The 24228-nt window shown below is 33.1% G+C and overlaps 1 protein-coding gene across 1 annotated transcript in view; it reads left to right on the forward strand.

The window, feature by feature from the left end:
* Positions 1 to 24228, forward strand: part of EYS (EGF-like photoreceptor maintenance factor) — a 1472906-nt gene that overhangs the window by 878820 nt on the left and 569858 nt on the right. Inside the window, 2 exon segments of the mRNA XM_087856898.1 lie at positions 8652 to 8835; positions 13600 to 13691. Coding sequence (XP_087713024.1) covers positions 8652 to 8835; positions 13600 to 13691 — 276 coding nt within the window.

Here is a 24228-nt window from a genome sequence, read left to right on the forward strand (position 1 = left end):
TATTCCCAAATGTATTATGGGCAACCATTATAGTCTAAATCTGATTGCTTCTGATGAATATACAATGTGACATGACTACTTAATTTTTATCCATACTTTGTGCCCTAGAGTCTATTATGATGATGTACATTGGCAGATAAAAGTTACTTTTTTTTTAACTTTAAACATTTTATTTATTTATTTAGAGAGAGTGTGTGGAACAGGGGAGAGGAAGAGAAAGAATCTCAAGGAGACTCCATGCTGAGCATGGGGCCCCATGTGGGGCTCGATCTCACAACCCTGAGATCATGACCTGACCTGACACCAACAGTCAGACACTTAACCAACTGAGCCCCCCAGGTGCCCCAGAGTTACTTATTCACAATAAATACATGCATGTTTATAATACTGTTATTACTAATCTTATATATAGAAAATGTAATTTGTTAGAATCATAAGAAAAAATAAATACAAGGGCATCTCAGTATTGAAGCAATGGGTCCACCCTAAATTTGCATGAAAGTTTTTCAGGAGACGGCTAGAGCCCTAGAGCAACAGAAGATTCCCAAGTCACTCCTTCTGTTTTCTCTGTAAATTGATTGATCAAGGGGATGAAAAGTTGAAGTGGTAAAAATGTTTCCCAGTGTTACATATTCTCATCTCTCTGTGGGTAGATTTCCTATAAAACAGAAATATCTATAAAACCCCATATAGCCATAATATGCCTTAAATATTAAACAGCAAGAGAAGGAAAAATTACACATCATCTCAAAGATTAAATGTAACTCAATTTCAGAGTAGCTTTATTAATTAAATATTTATTGTAAACTAGCTAAGAGCTCAATAATTATATATTAGAGTGAGAGACAGAGAGACCAGGGGGAAGGGGCAGAGGGAGAGGGAGAGAGAGAATCTTTAGCACGCTACATGCCTAGAGATCATGACCTGAGCCAAAATCGGGAGTCGGACGCTTAACCAGCTGAGCCACCCAGGTGCCGCTATAAATTATTTTTTATTTATTTATTTATTTATTTATTTATTTATTTATTTATTAAAATTTTATTTATTTATTTGACAGAGATAGAGACAGCCAGCGAGAGAGGGAACACAAGCAGGGGGAGTGGGAGAGGAAGAAGCAGGCTCATAGCAGAGGAGCCTGATGTGGGACTCGATCCCATAAGGCCGGGATCACGCCCTGAGCCAAAGGCAGACGCTTAACTGCTGCGCCACCCAGGCGCCCCTAAATGAGTTTTTTTTTTTAATTGCAAAGACTATATGTTTAAAATAATTGATAAGCAACCTTGTTCACAGAATAAAATTGTTGTTAAAGAATATCTTTGATGAGAGAAGACAATTTCTAAGATATACAACTTTGATCAAATTACCTTCCCTAAGCCTCAGTTTCTTAGATAAACATATAGGGCTCATAAGAACTTTGGCCTTTCATGTTTCCCAGATTGAGATGAGAATCAGATTAGATGATGCATGTAAAGGTGCTATGTGAAGAATAGAGTATAATATGCATTATCTGTTAGAGTTACATCTTTAGTTTTATTCACATTTTTTACTCTTGTGAGCAGGCAAAACAGGTAAAAGCATGAACTACTCCTCTTATTATGGGAACAGAGGGCACTTCTGAATCTCTTAGCAGTCCCACTATATACCTCCTTAGAATCCATAGGGTTCTACCTAGATCTGCTTAATGTGGCAATACCCTGTGCTTCAGACCTTTCTAAATATATGCCTGAGAAAAATATAGGGCATATACATGTAACAGCTATTTTAAAAATAAGTTTTAGTTGCAAAACCTTTGTGTTTCATTGTAAGAGGTTTCTTTCCCAAATACAGTAGTCTGCTGTTATCTGCAGTTTGGCTTTCTGTGGTTTCAGTTACCTGTGGTCAACTGTGGTCTGGAAGCACATAATCCTCCTACCATACTGTCAGAAGGCCAGTAGTAGCCAAACACTGTATCACAGTGCCTCTGTCATTCACCTCACTTCATCCCATCATGTAGGCATTTGATCACCTCACATCATCACAAGAAGGATGAGTACAGTACAGTAAGATATTTTGAGATACAGAGACCACATTCATATAACTTTTATTATAGTATATTGTTATAATTATTTTATTATTATTATTCTTAATCTCTTACTGTGCCTAATTGATAAATTAAAGTTTATCATTGGTATGTATATATAGGGGAAAAATACTACATATAGGGTTCAGTACTATCTTTAGTTTCAGGCATCCACTGGTGGTCTTGGGACATATCCCCCACAGATATGGGGGGACTACTATTCAGACTAGAGCAAATTCTTTATCTGGCAATTCCACAGATGTTATAATGGAACAACTTTGTTATTGCCATTGCATTGGTGAAGAAACTGAGAGACTCAAAGAGGTTGAAAGATTGATCTAAGATTCTATGATTTTAAGAGATAAAGCACATAATTAAACCCAAGAGTCCTAACTGTAGTTAGATCTGTTGTAATTACAATTTTAGAATAGGCGCCACCTAATTTAACTGGTAAAGATGGGGAAGTAGAGAAGTGAAGTACCTTCTCTGAGGTAACACAGAGGAAGTGACCAAATTAAAACTAAAATTATGGGGCGCCTGGGTAGTGCAGTCGTTAAGCGTCTGCCTTCGGCTCAGGGCATGATCCCCGCGTTCTGGGATCGAGTCCCGCATCGGGCTCCTCCACTGGGAGCCTGCTTCTTCCTCTCCCGCTCCCCTGCTGTGTTCCCTCTCTCGCTGGCTGTCTCTCTGTCACATAAATAAATAAAATTAAAAAAAAAAACAACTAAAATTAAATCTCCTTACAAGTCACTACTTTACCTACTATAGCATTCTGATTCCTAATCAGCATATTAAATCAAGTCTTTTGTAGTTATTTTAGGATATTTTATAATTCACAGTTTTATAGTTGGATTCAGATTTTGGGTGGCAAGTAAGCAAAAACACGTCCAAAGATTAGAAATGGAAATTCATGTTGCCCAATTTATTTAATGAAGCTAAGTAAAACTTTAGTATGAAAATCAGAAAGGGTACCAAAAAAACGAAAATGTAAATGCAATCTCAGTCATGAGCATAGATGCAAATTTTCTAAACATGAATTCTTGAAAATGAAATTCACATATGTATAATATCATAAGGAAATGGGATTTATTTTGGGGATTAAAAAAATTTAATATTAGACTATTAGAGTTACAATATAAGCATGTCAATAAGTGAAAAACTGATAAAATTTAATATTCTGCTAAAAATTTCAGAAAACTACAGAAAAAAAATTCCTTAATGAGTTTAGAAGAGTAAAACATTACATTTAAAGGTGAAAGCTTTAAAAACCATCCCTGAAAAATAAGAAAAAGGATCTCATTAACATTATTTGAGTGGTTTTTCTCATAGTGCTGGCACTGTAATAAGCTAATAAGATAGTTTAAGAACTATGATCAAAAGAATAAAAAATTTCATTGCTCATAAATGGTATAGTATTACTAAAAATAGAGTTCAACAAGGTTGCTCAATATACAAGTCAGGGGCACTTTAATATACCAACATAATTAAATATATGATGTTATAAAAAACCATTTAAGACAGCAACAAATTCCTAAGATTTCTAGAAGTTAACCTAAGAAAATACTCACATGATCTTTATGAAGAAAAGTTATAAAATTATATTAAAAATATTTTAGATTCCCTTGTAAAATGAAAACATACCATGTTCATGTATAGGTCAATAAGGTATCACAGATATATCAATTAATTACAGTTTTTTCTATGAAAACATGGAATTCAAATTAATTACTAATGTAAATTTTCATGTAATTTAATAGGATGTTTGCATGTGTAACTGGTTCCAATATTTATATCAAAAGGCACAAGACAATATGCAACACAAGTCTTTCAAAGTCAAGACATCATAAAACTACACTAATTAAGTCAGTGTTGATTGTCTTGGGGTTGACAATCTGTCCAATGGAATAGGATAATGATCCTGGAAACAGAACCCATGTACATGAAGGATGATGCATGACAGAACTGGTAATGGCAGATAAATATAGGAAGGATGACTGCTCTGTAAGTTATGCTAGAATAATTCCACATTAAAAGGCAAAAGGAGAAAAAAAAGGTTGAAAAGATTCTATACAGAGTAAATATTAAGCAATTCTGTCATAGGCAACTGGCAAAAACAAATGTTTTTAAGCAGGAGAGTGGCATGATTTGATTTGTATTTTAAGAGTTACTTCCTGTCCTTATGGATGGCTGTTAAAGGAATTTTCCCTGATGATAATCTATTTCCATTTGCTGGTGAAAGGGAAATATAGTGATTATAGGTGTTGTATTTCCTTCCAAAAAGATTGTTAATTGCTTTCAGAAAAAATTTATTCAACTATTTGACTAGTTCTCTCTCAGCTTTCTTTGCAATCATCTATTTTCTTAAAAGCTGCCTCTGTAGCTCATATTTATCATACATTTCCTTTGGCTACACTGAGAGGTATCTACCAATCTTAAACTGAATACTCACTCTGGCTTTTGATTTCAGTATTGTTTTGTAAACTTTTTTTTTTTTTGCATTATATGATTAATACCTGCTCTGTAAATTATGTCATTGACATAATCCATGGACTAATCAATCTGTGAAAATCCATGAAAGAAACAAATATTTCATAATTTATTTTGAAATATGCTTAGTTCCTACAAAAGCATTTTTAAATGGCATGAATCTTTAAATTTCCAGGAAAAAAAAAAACAACACACCGCAGCATTTTAAGAAATATGAGTATTTAACAAAACCTGGCACATAGTAAACAGTGTGTAAATGTTAATTTTCTTCCTTGCTCCTGCTTTATTAGTAGATATTAAGCTAATTGAGATGAATTTAAATGGATTGTATAAAGTTGGATTTTAAGGTGAATTAAACACAATTTGTAGAACATAGGAGTATAAAGTATTAAACATGTAGAGTATTTCATAGTGATAAAATCCAAGCTCTTCCTAGAAATAATACAAATGAAGAGAACTAAGTCACAGAGAGTTTCTATCGCTAATACATGGTTGCTGATCTGATTGCTGGCAGAACAAAGAATCAAGACTCAGTGTTTCTTAATAAACAGTCTAGTATATCTTCCTATATTAATTATATTTAAGTGTCATACATGTAGACTTTTCTCACATTAATATTACATTTAATAGAAAATTTTGCATATACACGCCTAACACAATGTTCACTATTATTTTTTAGATATTACTTCCAAGATGCATGAAATAAATAAAAAGCCATTTTGCATTTTAGTTGTGAATTATTTAACATTAACTAGTAATACATATTCCAGGAAACAATACATTATCACTCTTCTTTGAACTATTATTCATGGATTACCCTGCTATTAACGATAAGTTATTGGAAGTAGGGTTAAATATTACATGTCCTTTATTTAAACTATTCTGTCATTTTGGAGTCATTCAAACTATCTTGTAAATAAGCTTGGTATTCAGTTTTCTCTGTAAGATTCCAACTTTCACATTTAATTTTACGTGTAGACCGCTATGAAAAGACTATGAAGTCCTTTTTTGGTTTCTTGGTTAGTAGATCACAAACTACTAAACAGATTTTAAAGAACAGACTCTTTTTCATATTTAAAACCCTTCTTTGTACAGTAGGGTAGGGCAGGGTTATTGACTTCTGATTTTTCACTAAAACTGCTTTAAAATTTATTTTACCTTCATGCAGTAGGAATAGCTGTTGGTTACTGTGCACTGGAAAAGTCAAATAATGAGGTGTCAAAAATTTTTTGACAACTCTCTACCTACCAACAATTAAATTTTAAATATTTTTTTGTGTGTGGCGAGACTCAGCCTCATACTCAATATGTGCTGTTAGAAATGAAGGCAAGAACTACCTTCTCAGGAGGAGAAGCAGACGCAGGAAATTGGAGATGAAAGAGTTCTAGCTTGGACATGTTGTAGAGTACTTTGAGTCTTTGAATCTGACAGTCAGCTATTAGTAGCCAAGAAATAAGGCATGAATCTGGCAAAATACTGGGATTAGATTTTGAAGTATTCTTCCAAGCAGAATACCAATTTTGTTCACTATGAGCCTCTCCCCATAGGTCTCAGTGGAAACTCACCCCATCTTCCCCAATGGAAATCTTCATCAGTGACCAAGTTCTAGCCAGTTAATTGCTAGGAAAGTTTCATTCTACACTTGGGAAAATTCTTTCAACCTCTCTTGAAAATATAGGAAACTGAGTGATTGGACATGAATGTGGAAGTATGTCATTTAGACTACTACTGCCCACCATATTAGAATCAGAAGAAAACAAGTCTGAGATTAAAACTGCCTATGTGAGTAGCAGAATGGAGAGACAGAGGAAATCTAAGTCTCTTATGAGGAATGAGATGAGCTTTTTAGAGTCCATCTGAAAGCCCACCTTAATCTTGAACTTGCTTTTACTTAAGCCATGGGATTTCTTTATTGCTGAAGCTACTACTTTGAATTAGACTTTTTGGTTATATGTACCAAAAGCATACAAACTCATTCAAAGGTATAATTATAATATGAGGACCTACAATTCAGATAAAAATTCTTCTTTTTGGAAAAATGAAAACTGAAAGTCAGGAACTTATGATTTAATTCTAGATAATGAAAAATATATGGCATTATAATTTTATTCTAGCCCATAATTACTGGAAATAGTCTTTACACTTAATCTTTCTTCACAAAACTGTTCAGTGCTTACTATCACCATTGTTTTTACTTGATTAAGTCTTTACTAATAATGAAAAATAAAATTTGTATTCATACATGTGAATAGGAAACATTAGAAATATGGTCAAATTACTATGACTCTGTGTAAAGCATTTCCTGATTTCTTTATTCAAACATAACAATTCAATTTTCCAAACACATTTAAGCAAACACTGTTATAGTTTCTATCAGAGATAGTAAGGTTTCACATGCTTAAGAAAATCAGGCACTTGGGACAGAAGGATGAACCAAACATATATGGCTCTTGACCTCATGTAGCTTACAAATGGGTGCATGTGTGGGTTTTTATATAAAGCACTGATCAAATGATGACAAAGCCACCTAAGTTTTAAAAATTAGTCCATAAAAAGACAAAACATAATGAAATTAAAAGAGTTTTTGAGTTTGCTGTTGTCAGTTGGACTGTATCTTCCCAAAGCACTTAAAACTAAATAGTAGTTTCTTGATTTCACCAGTGTTGGGTCTATTCATGTTGTAATATTAATTATTGTCTGAAAATAGTTTGTACTCTCATATTCTGAACTTCAAATCAAATAGATATTTGTCTCCATTCCCAATTCATTCAAATAAATGGCTGAAACCTTTTTAAATTATTTAATACATGAAATTTTATTGTACTATGTATTCAACATCATCATTAAACTCTACAAGGAATAAATAACTGCTTATTTCATATAGCAACTAAAGCAGTTAAGATGTCAAAATTGAATGCACTTTGTTAATATTTTCAATCTTTGAGACACCTTCACTAATGAATTTTTTTTATTAAAAAAAAAAAAACCATATGCTTTTATGTCTACAAAGCACACGTTTCCTGGAAGTATTTTGAAATTTCTTCTTTCTAGTTAAAAGAAGAAATTCTTTGAAGTTTAGCTGATTATTTCCTTAGAGTGTTTTACAAGTTTGAAGACTTAACACAATATTTCTAAAGCGTTATTGAAAATGTAAAATAAAAAAAAATACTCCACATAGAATATAAACTCTGTAAAAGATTTAAAGTACATATTTTTTTAAAAAAAGTATTTATGGTGGACAGCAAAGTAAAACTCACAGTTTCATGAATAATTTTTGTATTAATTGTAAAAAAAATAAATAATTTGGAAGTTTTAAAGGGAGTTTATGTGTGTGTGTATTGCAGAAGGAGGAGAAGGGAGGAAGTGAAAGGAGATAACTCATATCCATTGTTACAGGAATATAATCAAATAGTCAAGTTTTTATCAAGCAAAAGTACCTTTCAATAATGTAAAGAAACTTATTCAGGGATTAAGCTAACTAGGTTTCATTAATCATACATGTATAAATTTAATAAATGTAAATTGTCAAAGTATTTTACTCAAAGTATCTATATTTCACTTGAAAGATTGAGGCTAATTAAAATATAGTCATTCGGAAGGTAAGAAAAAGAAAGAACAAGGGAGTGATGATTTTTAAGGAAGCTTGGATAAAACGGTATTGCTACAAAAAGATAACATTATTCACTTCTCAATAATCTCTTATCAGCCCTCAAGATCCACCCAGTTAAATTAACAGTAATGACATAAATCGTAATTTGGTACCAACATGTTGTATATACAATGCATAGAGACATCTTTAGAAAATGTTCCTATTTCTGTTGACCTGTAACGTAAAGTGTAACTGAATGCAATGTTGGAGATTAATCATCTAGACATCCCTGCCTTCCAAGTGAGATTTGATCATGAAACCCCCAGTACATAGAAATTATGGCATACCACTGTGACTATGTAAAGAAAACAGGTGCCTGGGCTTGTAACAGGCAGAAAAGAGTCAATTATGAGCCCCACTTCAGAAGATATTATTCTAATGTTAATGTGAAACCCAACTATTGCATATTCAGTTCCAACCTAAATTGTATTTTCTTTCTGACTCTACAAATTTCAGTTGTGCTTGTTATTATGGAGATTCCTATCTAGAATTCCAGGATGTGTTGTTAAATCCACAAAATAACATAGCACTAGAATTTCAGACCTTACACTCTTATGGACTCCTGCTCTATCTCAAGCAAGACTCAGAATCAATAGATGGATTTTTTATTCAATTATGTATTGAAAATGGTACTTTAAAGGTAGGTCATTACATTTATTTCATTTAAAGGAATTTTAGAAAGTTCTGATTCTTCACTTTAGTGTTATTGTCAAAATAAAATTTTATCTTAAATATGTCTTCTACAATCACGAGGAAGCTGTATGTTCTATGTTTGTAATTTTGTGTTCAGTATTTATATATCAAAATGGTACATACTTTGAATAGTTTTCATTCTCTTCTCTATATTTTAATCTGTTTTTCCACTTTGATGTTTCCCAATATCCCAGTGATAGTAAGTGCTACTGTTTTTTATAGCTTTAATGTAAGATGTGATCTAGGGAGCCCCGAATTTTTTCAGAGGATCCATAAGGGAAAAACTACTTTCAAAAAAGTCTGTTATTTACCTTTTTCAAAAACTCATTCTTCTACGTGTACCGGTGGCGTTTTCCAGAGGCTCCATGGATTGTGATGATGTCGTCTTTCTCATCACTAATGTGATGTGTACTTAACACATTTTTGTATTTTAAAAATGTCTGTTTTAATTTTTAATATTATGAATATTGATACCACCCAGTAAACAAAAACTCTTCAGGGTCCTCAATAATTTTTAAAAGCACAAAGGGGTTCTGAGATCAAAAAGTTTGAAATCATGGATTTAACACTTGGTAGTCTTTATAACAACCTTTCTTCAAAGTCCAAGATCATACAGCTACCAAACACTAAATTATAAAGCCAACTTTAAGTTGAAAGTGTGTGCTCTTCTTTCAACACCATTCTGCCTTAACAAATCAACTCATATATCTGTGATAAATACCCAGACTTAGTAAGTCATCAAACTCATCACTGCAGTGAGGTAATTAACTCAACACAGCCTAATATATGAAACATAATACTATATTTTTATCTGTTCTTTTATGATATGATTTAAATATGTGAATTTCCATGAAAAGGTGAGTTATACCTTATAATTTAAATAATCCATATTCCAGTTTGATTTTCTTTAAACGTTCATCTTTCTTATTATAACACACATACATTATTTAGTACAAAGTCTGATGTCATAAATAAATATCATCCAGATGTAGCAGTTAGTAGTATTTTTATTCATTCATGTGTGTATTCACTCATTCATTGAACATTTGCCCGTTACCAGTTATTTTGCCAAGTTCTGAGGATTCAGTGGTAAATAAAATACTCTTTATTTTTCTCATATTGTTTTCAATAGTCAGATAATAGTAGGAACAGGTGAAACAGAAGTAAGAAAATAGAATTATGTAATAAATAGAATAAACTAACGAATCATCAGTCTTACCCTTAAAGTTTGTTGATCCCTGCTCTATAGCATTTTCCTGAACTAAGACCAAAATTTCCCATTAATCTTATAATAAGCAGAAAAAGTGTGGAGACCAAAAGTAAACAATTATAAAGCACATAATATTGAGCATTGGCCACATTCAAAATGTTTCTCCTCAGCACATTTTTCTGCTGCAGACTCAACTCCCATTAACTGAGTGTCTATCTCAGCTGGTTCCTCTCACCACTATGGACATCTCCAGAGACATTATGAGAAATTACCAGAGATTTGCGGGACTGTGGATGAAAATATTTTATGAAACGATGAATCACAGTAGATTTCTTTCACTTTCAGATAAAAATAAATTCACAATAGGTCGAATCAAGACATTGAGGAATTATAAAACCATAGTGGGTGAAAAGGCGTGTAGAATTTCTTTCCTTTAGGTTTTAGGAGAAACAAAGAATATATATTGATATGTCTGTAATAATAATTACTATTGTTTATTGAACTGATATTATGTGTCAGGCTCCATCTTAAAAATATTTATTAAGATCATGGGCCCTAGAGCTAGACTCAGAATTTGGAGCCCAGCTCTGCCACTTAGGAGCTTTGAGACCTTGCAAGTCACTTAAGCACTTTGTGCTTAAATTTACTCACTTGTAAAATGAGGGTAATAAAGATTGTTGTGAGGTTTAAATTAGTAAATGAATAAATGTTGTGAAGTAAGTGTAATACAATGAGTCAATAAAGTAAATGCATATAAACATGTAGAAAGATGTCTGGGACATAATAATCAAATGTGAAGTTTAGGTATTTTCTCTTTGCATCTCACAAAAATCCTGCTTCTCCCAGAGTTTGGTATTATACATGCTCTTGGAACTCTTTTAAGAATGGTAGATAAGGAATTTTTACTTTGTTGTGTAAATCCAAAATTCATGTTCTTTTCACTCACATCACTGCTTCCTTGGAATGAGTTAAAGGAAATTTCAGTGTTATTCTATCTTCATGATTTTAAGATTTTCCGTGTTCCACAATGATTTGTGAAACTATGCTCCAATTTCTTCATCTATTTTAAAAGTATAATCATATGGGGAATGCATTTACATTACAAATTTCACAAAAAGACATATTTATGGTTGAACTTTTACAGTGATCATAATTTAAGACCCATTCTAGAAATGCAGAATTGTTAGTCAAATGTTTTTGTGTCTGTGTGTGTTTTAGGAAATTTAAGTTTTAGGAAAGTTTAATAATATGAAACAATTTTTATTTTAATTTAAAAAATTTTTGAAACAATTTTTAAAAAACATTTTATTGGCTCTTTTCTAATAGCAAGGAAGTAAGTACATAGATAACATCCATTGTTGGGAGTCTAAACACCAGTTCCCAGACTTATAGCTGTATTGCAAATCACTGCCTCCCTGGTGAGGGGTGAACCACTTTCCTCAGTTTCCACCTCTGAATATTGAAGCTAGATTTTTGTTTTTTATTTTGTTTTGTAAGGAAACAATCAATTGTTACTTATAAGGTGTTTTAAAAATCCATGATGCAGAGTAATCACTCAATAAATAGTTACTTTATATATATATATATATATGATATACATATATCATAAATATAAATATCATAAAGGGGCTATTTATAATAAAAGAAAAATTCAAGTAAGAATAATAGAATTTCCATTAAATTTTTATATATGTTTAACTTTGATAGCCCTGAAGATAATAGGGAATTAACAAGACTTAATAGTACCTGAACAAGCATTTTTTGATATATTTGAACAAATTAAGGAAACTAACCTTCTTACACGTGGACGGACACACACACACACACACACACACACCTCACTGTTGGTCAGTACATTATCATTTAAGTATCTTCCCTAACAATGTAGAACCCAAAATATTATATGTAAGGAGTAGCTGAATCATTATTTGTGATGTTAAAAATATCACATGTTCTCTTTGGTCACATCGGTTGCATACTAGGTACAGAGTAAGAATTTAATAAACACTGACTTTTACCTAGTTACACAGGGCTTGAGAAGAATGTATAGCCCAATGGTATACAACTAATTTCCCCTCAAAGTTCATGTAGGTCGACTTGTTTTTTTAAAATCTCAAAATGAGATTATGCTGTTTAACATTTTATTTTTAACATTTTATCATTTATTATTATTTTATTACTGTTTCAAACTGTGTAACATATTTCTTAAAGTCAACTCATAATAATTTTTTTAATAATAATTTTTTATTATGTTAGTCACTATACAGTATATCCTTAGTTTTTGATGTAGTGTTTCATGATTCATCATTTGCGTATAATGCCCAGTGCACCATGCAATATGTGCCCTCCTTAATACCCATCACCACCCTATCCCACTCCCCCATCCCAACTCGTAATAATTTTGTAAAGGAATGGAATCTTTTGCAATGGCCAAATATTGTAAAATTAAAATATGTAGCATAATATTTATTTTTAGACTACATGTGGGAAGTTATAGATACATCAATTTAAATATAGCTAGATGTGGGGCACCCAGGTGGCTCAGTTGGTTAAGCATCCAACTTGATTCATGATCTCAGAGTTGTGAGATGGAGCCCCACATCAGGCTCCATTCTGGGCATGGAGCCTGCTTAAGATTCTTTCTCTGCCTCTCCCTCTGTCCCTGCCCCCCTACTCTTCCTCAAAAAAAAAAAAAAATATATATATATAACACAAATATATGGCTAGATGCACAGGAGTTAGGAAACACTATGCAACTGTGTTTCTTTAACTTATATGCGGGTAACCAATTGCTTGTAGATATGATAAGTCCCTTTCTGGGAAAGAATAGCTGTCATATAACTAATATACATGCAGGCACATGCTGTTAAGAGGGTGAATAGGCCACTGCAGCCTGCCTGTGGAATTCCCGGGGAGTCCTAATGAAATGTACCTGTTAGAGATATGATCTGCCCCCTTTTAAACTATAACTGAGTTGGCTCAATTAGTAGTAATCTGACAAAGACCGCCCCCCCACCCCCGTCAGCCTCTAGAAGCTTAGAATGAACGGTTACCTTCCATAATCTTTAAAGTTCACTTCCTTGGACATTAATATCACCCTCTAGATTGTATTCACTGATCTTCATGTTGCTCTATTGGTGATATCTAAGGAAACTTGCCAATAATACTCATTTTCTGCTAGCAGAAAAACCTGCCTTTCTCAGGCATGTTCCCCAGAATACTGGTAAAGAAACCAGAAGTGTGTGTGTGTGTGTGTGTGTGTGCGCGCACATACACATGTATGATGCATGTATGTGTATATAATACTTATACATCTATATATTTTAATTCTAGCCTTTATTAGGTATATACCTTGCACCGTCACTTCTCTAAGTTTCAGACTCCTTTTCTCCAAAGCAATATAAAAATTATTAGTTAAATTCTAAGTCCAATACAAATATAAGGTGTTAATTTCATAGTGAAAAACTGAAGAAAACCTTTTTTTTTTTTTTCCTCCTATAGTACTACTTTTTCTGCGCTGGTGAAGCAAAATTGAGAAGCATTAACACTACTATTAAAGTAGATGATGGACAGAAGTATACACTGCTCCTCAGGTAATATATGCCTATTTTTTTTACACTTAATATCATAAGTAACAAAGACTTTTCCTCTGGAAATTGCTTTTGTCTTTTAAAGTCGAGGTTATTGTGATTAGTATTCACATGCGTTTGTATGCAAATTAATGTTTAGCAAGCCATTCTGTCTTTTCTCTATGTCCTAAAATAGTACTGAGGAAAGATGTTATAGGGGTTATATTATCAATGAAGTTATATAAGCAGCTTTACAAAGAAACCATGAAAGCTTCATATTATTTTCAAATTTGAGAAATCATAAAAAAACAAAGTGGTATTTCTTTTAATAAGCAATAGTCACTGTGAAAAATTTGGAACATTTAGAAAAACGTTAAGAGGAAAATGAAAATGATTTGTTGTACCACGGTAAAGATAGACTAATGAACATATATGTTACTATATTCCTAAAAGCTGTGATTGAAGGTGACTCTATCCCCAAACCTTCACCAACATCAGGTATCATTTTGCCAATCTGGATGAGTGAAAATGACATTTTCCGTCTTTGATTTATGGTAAGGCTTAATTTTTAATATAGAATTAATGCCTTTATATTATGTGTTTTGCCTCCCTACACTATTTTTTTAATTAGATGGTGCTTTAAAAAACACATACCGCAATTCTAATCTATTATGTAGACTAAAATAATTTATTTGGTTGTGACAATAGATTATTATTTAGTGATAATAATTATCTATTTAAAACCAGTAAAGAGGAAAGCAAAGGACAAAACAGAGACTGGGGAAGAAGTTATTTGAAAGGTTTTAAGGATATTCTACCCTCCTTTAGTCAGAACTTCCCAAATTCTATCCTCTAGAAGAATTTTTCTAAATTTTTCTAAATTTTTCTAAAAACAGTCTACTATCAACTAAATTGAGGAAAGGCTACATCCCACATACCTACCTCCTTCGACTGCTCAAAATTCCCAGGAGCTTTTTAAGACCTCTAAGATGCTATTTAATAAAGTCTCATTTTCTTTGCTTAACTCATGAGCACAGAATCCTTTAATATTTTTTTCTCTAGCATTTTAACATCTTGACTAACTAACACTGGGGCCAGTGCACTTTGGGCAATGCCATCTTAGCCAAGGTAACAAGTTTCCTGGGGAGAGACTACCATCATCTGGAAGGGAAGCAGGTGTATAAGCATTAAGACAGCAGTAAAAATAAATTATGCAATGCAAGACATATTTTGCCCCATCAAAGAAAGACAGATAAGAAGTGATATAAGAAACAGAAGGGTACACCAGAAAAACCTTTCCTGGCCTGCGATATGTTGAAAAAGGGTTAAAAAAATCATGAGAATACAGTAATCATACTTAAAGTTTATTAAACACCAATTATGTGTCAGGTAGTAATTTTATTACATATATGAATTTATTGTTAAGGACAATTCTAATTATTATTTACATCTCCCAGATGCAAAACTGAAACATAGATTAAATACAGAAAAGGATATAGTTTAAAAAATGGCACAATTTTAAGGCTGCTCTTATTCCAAACCTATGAGTAAGTTTTAAGGCATAGACCCTATGACCCATGCTATAGAAACATAATATAATTTGATCTCTTAACCCTGAAAGAACTTCTATATATTCAAGATAAAATAAAGATAAGAATTATAAATGATCTGTCCAATAAAAGACTATCAGCAGTAAGAACATTATTAACTAGCACATGTTAAATAACTACCATGTGCCAGATGCTTTATAAACAGGTAACTATGTAATCATAGTAAGATTCATAAATCCTGTTATATTGATTTGGTCAGGCTGCCATAACAAGAACCCCAGATTGGGTTGCTTAAACAACAGAAATTTATTTTCTCACAACTCTGGAGCCTAGAAGTGTGAGGTCAAGGTATCAGCAGGGTTAGTTCTTTTGAGACCTCTTTCCTTCACTCGTAGATGGTTGTCTTCTCTCTGTGTCTTCACATCATATTCTTTTGTGTATATCTGTGTCTTAATTTCCTCTTCTTATAAGGATATCAGTCATGTTGGATTACAGCCCAACCTAATGATCTCATTTTGACTTACTTCCGGTTTAGAGACCTGTCTTCAAATATTAGTCACATTCTAAAGGTCTGGGGGTTAGGACTTCAACATATGAAGTTTGCAGGAGTCATAATTCAGTCCATAACACTCATTTTGCACATTTGAAAGCTAAGGCTTAAGAAGGTAGGCATCTTCCTCATGATCACATTGTTAGTCAGTAGGAAATGTTAAAAAAATTCAAGTAAATTTGGAGATCCAATTGGTTTCATAAAATGATTCTTGAATAGGGTAGCATCCCATTTAGCAAGTAGAGGGGTTTTCCACTGAGCTAAACCAAAGAAAGGGTTTTCAAGGCAGTGAAAGGGCATTAAAAAAAGGGGAATTTATTAGCAGGGAATACATTGTTTAAGCAAGGTTACTCTCCAAAGGAGAATAGAAAGGGTCTATCAGTAAATTTCCTAGTATTGACCAGGAAATTCCATGTTGACTGGTCAAAGGTTACACTCCTAAGGGGTTAAACTGCAGTTAGGTTAGGTATTAACTCTTTTTTTTTTAATTAATTAATTAATTTTTTTAATGTAAAGTTCGATGATTCATTAGTTGCGTATAACACCCAGTGCACCATGCAATACGTGCCCTCCTTACTACCCATCACCAGCCTATCCCATTCCCCCACCCCCGCCCCTCTGAAGCCCTCAGTTTGTTTCTCAGAGTCCATAGTCTCTCATGCTTCATTCCCCCTTCTGATTACCCCCCCCTTTATTTATCCCTTCCTTCTCCTACCGATCTTCCTAGTTCTTGCTCTGTTGACTCGGCCTAAATGACTTTGAGCCTGTGGTTCTCTTTTTAACAGAGGGCAAGTTTAGAACACAATCTGCCTCCTGACCTGATCATTTTTTTCTATTATAACACGTCCAGTCTGTGTTTTAATAGTGACAACATACTATTTAAAATCTTCTTTAAAGAAAACATTAAACATAAAACATTTAAAAATCTCAAGAATACCTGTTTTTCACTAGCCTCATCACAGGTTACTCTAAGGATCTTCAACAACTAAAAAATCACTTTTTTTATATGACTTTTTTTTGCAATTTACATACAATTTGTTGCTTTTACTTTTTATCAAAAAATAGTTGATTGTAACTGGTCTAAATTCTCTAAATTCAGAAATATTTCTTCATAAGTTTTTTATTTTTCAATTATTATTTTCCCATTATTTGAAGTAATGGGAAATTTATACAAATTTGCTTTCGACTATGATTAACATCTATAAAGAACAAGAGTGGGGCTCTATTAATTTTATTTTTTATACCTTTAAAATATACTTTTAGAGGTAAAAAGGAAAAACACATCTTCAATTTTAAGTTTCACTCAATTCAAGAATGCCGTCACCTTAATTTCTTTGACCATTAACATACTCTTTACTTTAAAGAGTATGCACACATTTCACTCCCATCTCTACAGTCTTTTATCTCATTTCTGGTGAATGACATTACCCTTAAAAGTGAATATAGGAAAAGTATCTTTCCTCACATGCTCTTATGGAACTGTAGGAAAAAGAATAGCAAGGTTGTACTAAGCCCATGATGAAGTGCTCTCGGAAAGAGTGAAACAAATATCCTCCATGAGAAAGTAACTAAACTTATTATTTTTGAGAACAAGGAAAGACAGATGTTCTGCAGAGCAGCATGTCCCTTTTAAAAAAGAAACGTGTGATTGCTTAACTTAACAAAAGCAGGAAGGGAAATATGGAATGCTTAAATCAGGTGAAATATACAGTGGTGTAATAAAGATACTAAAAAGCACATATACTAGAAACTATTTTAGTGAGAAATTAGCTACAGCTGTTCCCCATCTTTTAATGAAAGAAAGAATAGTGAAAATGGGACCAGGTAGTGATGTTAGGCTGTTGAACAACAGTGTGTAGTATATCAAGAGGAAAAACAAACACAGGTATACATTGGTTACTCGACTCTTGAATACCACAGGTGTATTTAAGCATAGGGTGCTGAGAGAACCTACAGTAGTGGTGCATATATTCTCAGGCAAACCCAGATCTGAGAGTGTGATGTTATATTTTATCCATGTCTGTTGGTATATTCCATAATTATGTATGTGTTTTATATTATGTTGTATACCATGTGTTACTTATGTATTGTAAACATCATTGCATATATTACAGGATCATATTATATATCATGATATAGTTATATGTTAATACATTATAGATTGTAATAATAGAACTTGTGTTTTATATATGTATATTACGGGATTTTTAACCTATTTAAAATCCTACTTAATATCTGCCTTCGTTTTGGAGAGGGGTAGGATTTGGAATTCAAAGATGGAAATAAATTAGGCTCTTCTGACCTCCTCAAGTGTGGGCCTTCAAAGTTGTTGTTGTTTTTTTTAACATGCCTACCAGTTAAAAATATATCCCTGCCTTTAAAAAACAACGACGACAAAATTCTTCATTTCCTGTCTTAGTCTTACACTCTTAGTGTACATCCTGATTTGTAAGTAAATTGCATAAACTCTACCAGTTCTCCTGGAGCTGTCTGATGGAGAAGTTGTTGGTTTGACACTTTGATTTGGGGTAGGGAGCTCCTATACTGAGAGTCGTACAGATACAAATAAAACAGAACAAATGAAAACATCTTCAGTTACTCTTGAATCATTTACCAGCTACTGCTTATGTTTAGTCATGTGGACACACAATAAATTACAGTGAGTTTTGAAAAAGAGCATAGTGGATTTAAGAATAGTGAATGAGACTTAAGACTGACATGTACCAATGAAACCCACACATTAACAAATATTTTTCCAACTGGATACATACTATCCAGTTGTATCCAGTTGAAAATCCTCTACCATACTAGCATTGTTTCTCTTAGATGATGATAGGAGGATGCTCCTTGAGTAACTTGTAGTATCAAAGGAGGAAAAGAAAATGTATATTTGAGACCACTTAGGTAGGAAAGAGTGAGGATTAAATCGTTCTGCAAATGCAAAGGCAGTCAGACTAAGCTAAGCTACAGTACACAATAGACTCTAAGTTTCTGCACCTCTCCAGATCCACTCTGTAGTTTCTTCCTCTCTTCTCTGGTCCTTCAGAATTGACCTGTGTAAATTACATTATGCATTCTGTAATGGTTTGAATGGTGTTCCTACAGAATTTATGTTTTGATGTCTTAACTTCCATTATCTCAGAATGTGACCTTATTTGGAGATAGGTCTTCATTACCTTTAAAGGGGTAATGAAGTTAAACTGAGGTTATTAGATTGGGGTATAATCCAAAATGACCAGTATCCTCATGAAAAGAGGAAATTAGGACACATAGAGAGACACACACAGAGAGGGAAGACAAAGTAAAAACAAAGAAGGCTGCTCTCTACAAGCCAAGGAGACACACCTGAAACAGAGCCTTACCTCACAGCTCTCAGAAGAAACCATCCCTGCTGACACCTTGATCTTGGACTTCAAAACTGCAAAATTGTTAAACAATACATTTCATTTATTTTAGCCACCTGGTTTGTGTACCTTTGTTAAGGCAGTTCCAGCCATCTAAAGCTCCCTTGTCCTCCAGCTTCCTGTAGGTTTCAGCCAATGGGGAACACTGGCAGATGATTTGAGAAGCAAGTAATTGATGTCAGGTTATATATTCCCTTGGCCTTGTGTGGTGTCCCAGGGGCTGGTTCATTCTCTCTCTGAAGGTCTCAGCTCCTGGTAGATGACCTTCTCTTCTAAGTTCTCATAACTCTTTCCTTCCTGGTAACCTTTAGATATAGAAGCAGTATCAGAGTAACTATATTGTGGTCCTGGGACACGGTACTATCCCATGTGGCTTTCCTACCCCTTGACCACATCTTTGTAGAATTAATTTATTCAACCTTGTTCAAGTTACATTAGTTTCAGTGTGATGTGTGTTTTTGGCTGAAAACATGAGTCTCCTCCAGTTAACATGGCAGAAAATGGGTGGATGGTTTAATGGAAACAGATCTAGAAGTAGCATATCTCACTTCTCTTGGCTTTCTATTAGCTAGAACTCACTCATGTGAACACACCTAATGGCAAAGTGAACTGCAGAAGGTTTTCTAACTTTGCATCTAGGAAGAAATTAACTAAAACAATGTAGAATAGACAAGATGAAAACTATTTCTACAAGAGGAAGTAAGATAACTGTTTACATTTGGAGATAGACAAAAAATAATCAGTAAACAAAGTCTGTAACACTTAATAGTTTAATTTTAACCATGGTATTTATTTCTTTTATCTTGTCTCCAAGTGTGTCACTGGACTGCTTATAAGAAAATAAAAATATATATACTATTTATTCAGTAATTACAACTTGCTTGAAAATGCATAAAGTATCAAATTACATGTTGTAAATAATTACTTCATTCCACTCTGTTTCTATGACTGAAATTATCCCAATAGGTAACTTTCTTACCTGAAGTGTGTATACAGTGCCTATGAATAATAAATAATTTCATCTTTACGCTATAAACCTTGAGCTTTTTAATCTGTTTGACTGGTAGAAAATATAAAAATTCAGCAGATTGTGCATTCAAAACATAGAACAGTCTGAAAGAAATAACATATATGTGTATGTGTGCGTGTGTGTGTATAAACAAAGATATCATTCATATATTTGTATACATACACATATATATGAACCAGGACAATTAGAACATTGTTACCACAGTATACATCAAAGTTTTGCACTTCTTTTGAAGACATTAATGATAAAGCCAAGGACTTGACATGTGTCAACCAGAGCAGAATTGCTTTGGTACAGAGTTCTGGAAAATCAGTGAGGTGGAAAAGAAATAAACAATTTAACCACTTTCCAAAAAGTAAACATTTTTTTCTCTAATGAAATGTGTACATTATTTCATTAATCATTTCATTAACCACTGTCAGTAGTGTCAAGAAAAACATGCCAATGGAATAATGATTTTACTTCAGCTTGAACAAAATAAGAATGAACAATTGATTTTGGTTCTAAAACTATATTTATAGACCCAGAAAAATGTCTCTCTAACATAAACCTACTTTTCTTTTTCCTAATGGCATATGTTCATTCAATGCAAAATATAGTGAGTAAGAATGAAATTTTATCATTTAACTTTGGAAATGAGAATTTTAAAGTGTAATCTATAAAGGCCAGTTAATCCAATTAGGAATTAAGCATTTTTAAAGTTAGAGGTTTTAACTCAATTTATACAAATACTCCAATAAATTTAGTACCAATTACCTTTTAGAAACTATTTAAAAACACAAGTTAAAATAATTATACTCTTCAAAGTAGGACATTTCCCATCATTATACTTGAACATCTGAAAACGCATTACCTATTACAAAATTACTGACATTAATCTCAGAAAAATGTTACTGCTATTATTTATACTGTTAGTCAAAGCAGAAGAACACAGAGCTAGTTTCAGTTGTACTTAATATGCACTAAACATCAGAGTTTTGTTTGTTTTTTCCTTTAATAAGGCATTAGTCATGACTCTGGAAGCTAAAGCTGAAACTATGCAGCTGATGCTCAGCCTGAGGGTCAGCTGAACCGTCAGAGTTTGGGGGATATTTTAGGTGAGGTCATCAGTAGGAAGTGCAGAAATTACTATAAGCAGCATATAGCGCTACATGCATGTGCGTTTATGGGGCAGTTATTACATCTAGGTATTTTACCATACATCCAGTATATAAAAATTCAGAGTATACAAAAACAGAAGCCTGAGTCATTCTATTTTAGAAAAAATAGTTTCAAAATAATTGTCTGAATACTTTTTTTAAACAAGATAACATTATAAGCTAGAAATAGACAAGATCATAGAGTTGGCTTCTTTCTTCCAAACGCATGCTCTTAGGAGGTAAGAAGTAATGGCTGGAATCATGACAAATCATGGCAACTTCTGAGGCATCCAAATGCATGTCCTACAGAGGCCCAAGTACCTATGGAAACAAAGGCTAGCATAAATGCAGATTTTAACAGGTTGATTACCCATGTTCTTTAATTTGACCTGAAATCTGCCTTGTTTTAGCTGACAATTTGTGCTTTCCCCTGATAAGAGAGAGACTCTGACATAAATGCCTTTGAGTTAAAAATTCTGAGTACTTGAATCTTTCTATGGCTTAATACATAGCTTGACTCACATCCTATCTCTCTGGCTTCTTTATTTTCTTCTTAACTTTGCCAGAAGGTGAACTCTGTCTCCTGTACTAATCTAAACATACTGAAAACAAGCTAAAAGTAGATAATTCTTAATTTTAGTATTATATGTGAGAAACAGAGACTAAAGAAAAGTCTTGCCAAAATAGATAAACCAAGGTTATACCAGTCATGATTCTGCAAAACCTTTCTGTTAAACATTTAAATGTAAGTGTAAAAATAAACACAGATTAGTGTTATTTTATTAAGAAAAACTTGCAATATTGAAGACAGTAGTTGAATGATAAATTTTAATTCTTATGAGCTTGAAGTATTATGATTCATTTTAGTCTATTTTGAAATGCTAAATATATGATACTCTAAATCTTTACATTTCTCCTTCCTTCCTCCCTCCCTCCCTCCCTCCCTCCCTCCCTCCTCTGTCCCTCCCTTCCTCCCTCCTTTTCTTTCGTCGTAGACCACCACAGTGTAATTAACTTATCCAGTCAAAATGTCAGAAAAGTCACATGTTAGGAATCAGTTGTGTGGTGGGAGGTGAACTCACTTTTGAGAAACATATTTAAAATATCATTATTAATGTTTCTGAACATTAACACTAAATTCAACTCTCAAAAATATTTTTAGATTCCTTTCATAATTTGAAAATGATTTATTAAGAATTATTTCTAAAGTTGTTTCTATTAATGGAAAGTGATTTTGTAGAAAGGGATTCCAAAGCATAACTAATCCATTGCTTTAATGTAGATTCTCATTGTATATTCATTGGAATGAATTCAGAATCAAAAACCAAGTCTATATATTTGCTTTTTCAAGTTGTTTATTATTAGTTTTAAAATTTTTAACATTTTTCTGTTGACATCAAACTTTCTCAAAAAGGATATCCAAATATCTTTTCTAGTTTGGTCTTTTTTATAACCAGAAAATATTAAAGATAGCAAGCTTCAAGTTAAATCAATATAACAATAGCAAAGTTAAGTTTCAAAGCATTCTAACTGAAAAGTGTGGCATACCTCCAAAAGGGTCTTCACAGTTCATTTACTAGAATCCAGGTGGCATGATGTGGCATGTGTATCATTTAGATTGTACACATGAAGTCTCTCTCCAAGTTAGCATTCTCTGAAGTTGTCAGTTATCTGCAGCCTTGGCTTACTCTCTGTATGACCTTGAAGTTTGCTTTAATTGTTAAAGCCTCATTGATCACCACATGTCATTAGAAATGAATACATTAAGGCTGCATCCATAGATTGAATAGTAGAAAAGTTCTAGAAACCATTGAAATGTTAATTCCTTGATAATCCTGTTCCATGTGTTTATTCTTATGGGAACAAATCATTAATGATTAATTATTATGCTTCTGTGAAGAAATACTATGCTAATTCATTTTCCCAAATTTAAGCTAAAAAGTTTTGGTTTTTTTTTAGAAAAAGATTAAACTTTTGCAAGATTTTAATAAAATATTTGAAACAGCACAATGGTAAAGTATGAAATGATTTTTTATATAACTGAACAAATTAGAACAGATTAGTGATAGCAGTTCTCTAATTGTCAAAAACAAAGTAACTAAATCCTAGAAAGGCCAGAGTTAAGCATAGCTGGAGACTTCCATATAACTGTGGGTAGCCATTGCATGCTTATAGGGGAAGTAGGGAAAATTTATGAGAGTGTGCCCCAAGTCAGAAGGAAAGAGTTCAAGAGGAATAGTGTATCCCTCTTACTACCTGGAGGACTTGACCCACTTCTGTCCAGAGGCAAATTCTCCATTTGTACCCTTCTCTCCTACCTTTCTTTCTTAGATGATTCATCTTTTTCACTCTGCTGGACCATTCCCCCCAAAATAAAAGCAGGCTTTAGGATACCCTTGCTGCAACACAACACCATTCTGGATCTTGTATTACTTTTATTATGCTCTTCTTCAGAGCCAAGCATCTCAAAAGTTTGCTATACGTGAGATTTCAGTTTTGTGACCTGCCGTTTACTCTTCAATCCAATCCAGTCTGGCTTCCATGGTTCCACAACCAACACAGCTTTTATTATATCACCTGAAATTAGGGAATATTATCATGCAACTGATAGTCTTATTTCATTACTCCAAGACAACATGTATAAAGAGGTACAAAGGCCAAAAAGACTTTTCTGTCTTCATTACACTAATTATTATTTCAGTGAAAGTGCTCTTCTTGAAATCTTTTTCCCTTTCTGCTTTGAAAGGAGTAAATTTTTGGTATTCCTCCTATATCAATACCCAATTATTCTTTTTCATCTTAGAACTGTCACAGCTTAGACCTTTGTTCAGATTTCACATGCACAGGGCCACCTGGGTGGCTCAGTCATTAGGCGTCTGCCTTTGGCT

This window comes from Ursus americanus, chromosome 29 (assembly GCF_024610735.1).
Source record: "Ursus americanus isolate L20-20 chromosome 29, mUrsAme1.1.p, whole genome shotgun sequence".
NCBI lineage: Eukaryota > Metazoa > Chordata > Mammalia > Carnivora > Ursidae > Ursus > Ursus americanus.